Source organism: Ananas comosus, linkage group 18 (genome assembly GCF_001540865.1).
Source record: "Ananas comosus cultivar F153 linkage group 18, ASM154086v1, whole genome shotgun sequence".
Classification (NCBI taxonomy): domain Eukaryota; kingdom Viridiplantae; phylum Streptophyta; class Magnoliopsida; order Poales; family Bromeliaceae; genus Ananas; species Ananas comosus.
The window spans coordinates 4,744,526-4,750,667 of NC_033638.1; the positions used below are offsets into that span (position 1 = coordinate 4,744,526).

At 51.8% G+C, this 6,142-nt stretch overlaps 1 protein-coding gene across 1 annotated transcript; it reads left to right on the top strand.

Moving 5' to 3' along the window:
• On the top strand, positions 234–5,631 carry LOC109724313 (magnesium-chelatase subunit ChlH, chloroplastic). The gene is made up of 4 exons (XM_020253095.1): positions 234–1,866; positions 2,030–2,112; positions 2,677–4,479; positions 4,580–5,631. Exons 1-4 carry the CDS (start codon positions 441–443, stop codon positions 5,432–5,434), a joined length of 4,167 nt encoding a protein of 1,388 aa, XP_020108684.1. The 5' UTR covers positions 234–440; the 3' UTR covers positions 5,435–5,631.

The window sequence follows — 6,142 nt, forward strand, 5'->3', positions numbered from 1 at the left end:
GATTATAGCGGAGTTGGGTAATCCGGAGGAGCCAATAGGAAGGCGAGCCGCATCGTTCGCTATCCCTACTCCTTACCCACGCCCCGGCCCCATTCACGGGCTCAGATAAGCCCCCAAAATCCCCCTCTCGTCCTTGCCCCTGTGCTAAAACAGAACAAATCACTCTTCTCGTTCCTATCATGGCCACGTGTCTTAGGTTCCACCACCAGCCTCTGCACTCCCACAGCCCTAAATTCCCTCCACCGACATACCGCTCGCTCTTTCCTCCTCACTCTTTAATGGACTATACATACCCACCGTCCCTCCTCTTCCTAGTTTTAGCGGAAGAGAGAAGGGTACTGCCCCTTTCTCAACAGCAATCAAAAAAGAGAAAAAGTATATGTATAAAGAACAGAATTGGAAGAGTGCTTAAAGAAAGCAAGAAAGAAAGGTTTTGAAGAATGTCGTCCCTGGTCTCCACCCCCTTCACCCACCCCAGTTCGGCGAGAATAGAGCTGCTCTCCTCTGCATCCCAGAGGCACCACATTTTTCTCCACTCGTTCCTCCCCAGGAGCAGCAGCAGCGGTAGCAGTAGCAGGTCGGTCCGCAATGGCCGGACGGTGCGGTGCGCCGTACTAGGCAACGGGCTGTTCACGCAGACCAACCCCGATGTGCGCCGCATCGTGCCCCCGGACGCGGACCGGAGCCTCCCCAGGGTGAAGGTGGTCTACGTGGTCCTCGAGGCCCAGTACCAATCCTCGCTCTCCGCGGCGGTGCGCGCCCTCAACGCCGAGCGCCGCTACGCCTCCTTCGAGGTCGTGGGCTACCTGGTGGAGGAGCTCCGCGACGAGAGCACGTACCGGACCTTCTGCGAGGACCTCGCGGACGCCAACGTGTTCATCGGCTCTCTGATCTTCGTCGAGGAGCTGGCGCTCAAGATCAAGGCGGCCGTCGAGAAGGAGCGCGACCGGATGGACGCCGTTCTCGTCTTCCCGTCCATGCCGGAGGTAATGCGGCTCAACAAGCTGGGCTCCTTCAGCATGTCGCAGCTCGGGCAGTCCAAGAGCCCCTTCTTCCAGCTCTTCAAGCGGAAGAAGCAGTCCGCCGGGTTCGCCGAGAGCATGCTGAAGCTGGTGCGCACGCTGCCCAAGGTGCTCAAGTACCTCCCCAGCGACAAGGCGCAGGACGCCCGGCTGTACATCCTCAGCCTGCAGTTCTGGCTCGGCGGCTCCCCCGACAACCTCCGGAATTTCCTTAAGATGATCGCCGGCTCCTACGTCCCGGCTCTCAGGGGCGCCAAGATCGACTACGCCGACCCGGTGCTGTTCCTCGACAGCGGTATTTGGCACCCGCTGGCCCCCTGCATGTACGGCGACGTCAAGGAGTACTTGAATTGGTACGGGACGCGGCGCGATGCCGACGAGCGGCTCAAGGACCCGAACGCGCCGGTTGTCGGATTGGTCCTGCAGAGGAGCCACATCGTCACGGGCGACGACGGCCACTACGTCGCTGTGATCATGGAGCTGGAGGCGCGGGGGGCCAAGGTGATACCCATCTTCGCGGGCGGGCTCGACTTCTCAGGCCCGGCGGAGAGGTACCTGATCGACCCCGTCACTGGCAAGCCATTCGTCCACGCCGTGGTGTCGCTCACGGGGTTCGCGCTCGTGGGCGGCCCGGCTAGGCAGGACCACCCGCGGGCGATCGAGGCGCTGAGCAAACTGGACGTGCCATACATTGTGGCTCTGCCGTTGGTGTTCCAGACCACCGAGGAGTGGCTGAACAGCACCTTGGGATTGCATCCAATTCAGGTGGCGCTGCAGGTCGCTCTCCCGGAGCTCGATGGTGGAATGGAGCCCATCGTGTTCTCCGGCCGCGACCCGAGAACAGGCAAGGCATCACCTGCACACACGCGCGCGCGCGCACACACACACTCTCTCTCCTTCCTTTCATTTCTTTTCTTTTCTAGTCCTCTTCTTTCTAAAACTAAGTATGATGTATTGTATTTTTAAATAAAGGCTAACTATCGGATGTGGGTGTGTTTTGGGCCCAGGGAAGTCACATGCGCTGCATAAGAGGGTGGAGCAGCTGTGTACGAGAGCAATCAGGTGGGCAGAGCTGAAGAGAAAATCTAAGGTATGTTTTTTGCTGTTTAGTTCTGCTTTTGTTTGTGTGGAACTTATTTTACTACGGCGTTCATTACTCTAAGCATCTTTCCTTGATAGTGGTTAGGGTTGGATAAAAATAGGCGTAACAGCACCTGCTAATTAATACATATAACGTGCTAGCATGCCTTATCCCTTTCTCTACCCTAAGTTCCAGCTATGCTACTCTAGCCCCATTACCTTAAATCAAAACTTGCTCCAACGATATGATCCAATATGCCTATTATCCTTTGGCTTGGAAATTTTCACATTCATTGTGACAGCAACAAGTTAACTGATTTGCCAAAATCAATACATTCCAGAGAGTAAACTAGAATGTTACCAAAGTAACTATGCATGAATTTGATGTAATTGCTATGTAAGATGCCACACCAAAAGAATACTTGTGTTGCGGAAAATACAGTTGGTTACATAGAAATTTTGATTTGTCCTTTCTTTCTATTGTAACTTACATGTATTTTTCCTCTTGGCATCAGGTAGTTTGTACTAAAACTTTTCTCAATTGTTTCAACATCATTTTTGTGACTCACTGCAGGAAGAGAAGAAGTTGGCAATCACTGTCTTTAGCTTTCCGCCTGACAAGGGCAACGTGGGCACAGCTGCCTACCTGAATGTCTTCTCCTCCATCTTTTCCGTCCTTCGAGACCTCAAGAAGGACGGCTACAATGTGGAGGGCCTTCCTGACACACCTGAAGCGCTCATCGAGGATGTCATCCATGACAAGGAGGCCAAGTTCAGTAGCCCCAACCTCAACATCGCTCACAAGATGAGCGTGCGTGAGTACCAGCAGCTAACACCTTATGCGTCCCTGTTGGAGGAGAACTGGGGCAAACCCCCTGGCAATCTCAATTCTGACGGCCAGCACCTCCTTGTTTATGGAAAGCAGTACGGCAATATCTTCATTGGGGTGCAGCCCACTTTTGGATATGAAGGCGACCCAATGCGCCTCTTATTCTCCAAGTCGGCTAGCCCTCACCACGGCTTTGCTGCATACTACTCCTTTGTGGAGAAGATCTTCAAGGCTGATGCTGTTCTCCATTTCGGCACTCATGGTTCTCTTGAATTCATGCCTGGGAAGCAGGTTGGGATGAGCGACGTATGCTACCCTGACAGCCTCATTGGAAACATTCCCAACATCTACTATTATGCAGCTAACAATCCGTCGGAGGCCACCGTTGCCAAGCGAAGGAGCTATGCAAACACTATAAGCTACTTAACACCGCCGGCTGAGAACGCAGGGCTTTACAAGGGACTCAAGCAACTTGCAGAGCTCATCTCGTCTTACCAATCCCTCAAAGACACTGGTCGAGGGCCACAGATTGTGAGCTCAATCATCAGCACTGCAAAGCAGTGCAACCTTGACAAAGATGTGAGCCTGCCGGAAGAAGGGGAGGAGCTTTCCCCTGAGGAGAGAGACCTCGTGGTTGGAAAGGTGTACTCAAAGATTATGGAGATCGAGTCCCGGCTTCTGCCTTGCGGGCTCCATGTGATTGGCGAGCCTCCCACTGCCATGGAGGCTGTGGCAACGTTGGTGAACATTGCTGCTCTCGACCGTCCTGAGGATGGTATTTACTCACTTCCAGGCATACTGGCGGAGACTGTAGGCAGAAACATTGAGGATGTGTACAGAGGAAGTGACAAAGGTATTCTGGCTGATGTTGAGCTTCTTCGGCAAATAACAGAGGCATCGCGCGGTGCGATATTCACCTTTGTGGATCGGACAACGAACAAGAGAGGGCAAGTTGTCGATGTTGCTGAGAAGCTGACCTCGATGCTTGGGTTCGGCCTCAGTGAGCCATGGGTGCAGTACCTGTCCAAGACCAAGTTTCTCAGAGCAGACAGGGAGAAGCTCAGGACCTTGTTTGAGTTCTTGGGAGAGTGTTTGAAGCTGGTTGTGGCGGACAATGAGCTTGCGAGTCTGAAACTGGCCCTCAAGGGCAGCTATGTGGAGCCCGGCCCTGGCGGGGATCCAATCCGAAACCCGAAGGTGCTTCCCACTGGGAAGAACATCCATGCACTGGACCCTCAGGCAATTCCAACTGCAGCTGCAATGCAGAGTGCCAAAGTGGTGGTCGATCGGCTGATAGAACGGCAGAAGGCAGACAATGGAGGGAAATACCCTGAGACAGTCGCTCTTGTGCTCTGGGGTACCGATAACATCAAGACTTATGGGGAGTCTCTGGCCCAAGTGCTGTGGATGATCGGTGTCAGGCCCATTGCTGATACCTTTGGCCGTGTGAACCGTGTGGAGCCTGTCAGCCTTGAAGAGCTCGGCCGGCCTAGGATCGATGTGGTTGTCAATTGCTCTGGTGTTTTCAGGGATCTCTTCATCAACCAGGTATGTTGATTTTCAAACTGTCTATAGATCATATAATGATATGCAATCTCTTTCTAGTCAGCACCGAACCGAACTATATATGTTTGATACGGTGATGCAGATGAATCTGCTTGACCGGGCAGTGAAGATGGTTGCAGAACTGGACGAACCTGTGGAGCAAAACTATGTCCGGAAGCACACCTTGCAGCAGGCGCAGGAGTTGGGCATGTCGGTGCGTGAGGCAGCGACACGCGTCTTCTCGAATGCATCAGGCTCCTATTCTTCCAACGTCAACCTGGCGGTGGAGAACTCGTCATGGAACGATGAGAAGCAACTGCAGGACATGTACCTCAGCCGCAAGTCGTTCGCGTTTGACAGCGATGCTCCTGGGGCGGGCATGATGGAGAAGCGCAAGGTGTTTGAGATGGCGCTAGCGACGGCCGATGCCACGTTCCAGAACCTGGACTCTTCGGAGATCTCGCTGACTGATGTGAGCCACTACTTTGACTCGGACCCGACGAACCTGGTGCAGTCACTGCGCAAAGATGGCCGGAAGCCAAGCGCGTACATTGCCGACACGACGACGGCAAATGCACAGGTGCGGACGCTGGCTGAGACGGTGCGGCTGGACGCGAGGACGAAGCTTCTGAACCCGAAGTGGTACGAAGGGATGATGTCGAGCGGTTATGAGGGAGTGCGGGAGATCGAGAAGCGACTAACAAACACTGTGGGGTGGAGCGCGACGTCAGGGCAGGTGGACAACTGGGTGTATGAGGAGGCCAACACGACGTTCATCGAGGACGAGCAGATGCGGAAGCGGCTTATGCAGACCAACCCCAACTCCTTCCGGAAGCTTGTGCAGACATTTCTTGAAGCTAGCGGCAGGGGCTACTGGGAGACATCTGAGGAGAACCTTGAGAGGCTTAGGCAGCTCTACTCTGAAGTCGAGGACAAGATCGAAGGGATCGAGCGGTAGTTACCAATCAGTCCGGTGTTGTTCATCTGGTTCTTCTATTTGTAAAACTTCAAATTTATAAAATTTAATGTGTATGGTATTTATAAATATGTAACATTTAAAGAATTTCATGAGATTGTGATTTATGAATGAGACTGAAGCTGTAATCATTCTATGAAATCGAGAGGAAAGGGCTCACCAAAAGAGTTTGATGTGAAGATGCTCAGGCTACAATGCTAGTTTTAAAGCCGCGGCGAATCTAGCAGCACTATAGTGAGCCTAATGATGTGGCCTAAACTATTTAATCTTCTGAAGTAGATAAGTCAAAGGCGTGTTCACAAAGTCCATCTCATCATATTCCACATCAAACAAAGGGCACAGAAATCGCCATACTGTCGCTAATTCAATAAGTTCTTTTATATCCTGCCAGGATGTTGAATCTAATAATTTGATGGTCTTGAGACAGCAATGATCTAAATAACAAGAAGTATATTCGCAAAGATGATCTCATAATAGTCTCCATGAGGATAAGATTCTCTCCAGGGGCACAAAGATACCACACTACTGTTGTTCTTATTGTCGACATTTTAATTCTTCATCAAATTGAACAATCATTCATGTTTTCCATACATAATACATTTAATATCCAAACGAATAACATATTCATGAATGAAAATTCAAACTTACCCACAGCAAGTATAACAACAATCCTCTTAAATGTCAGTGTAA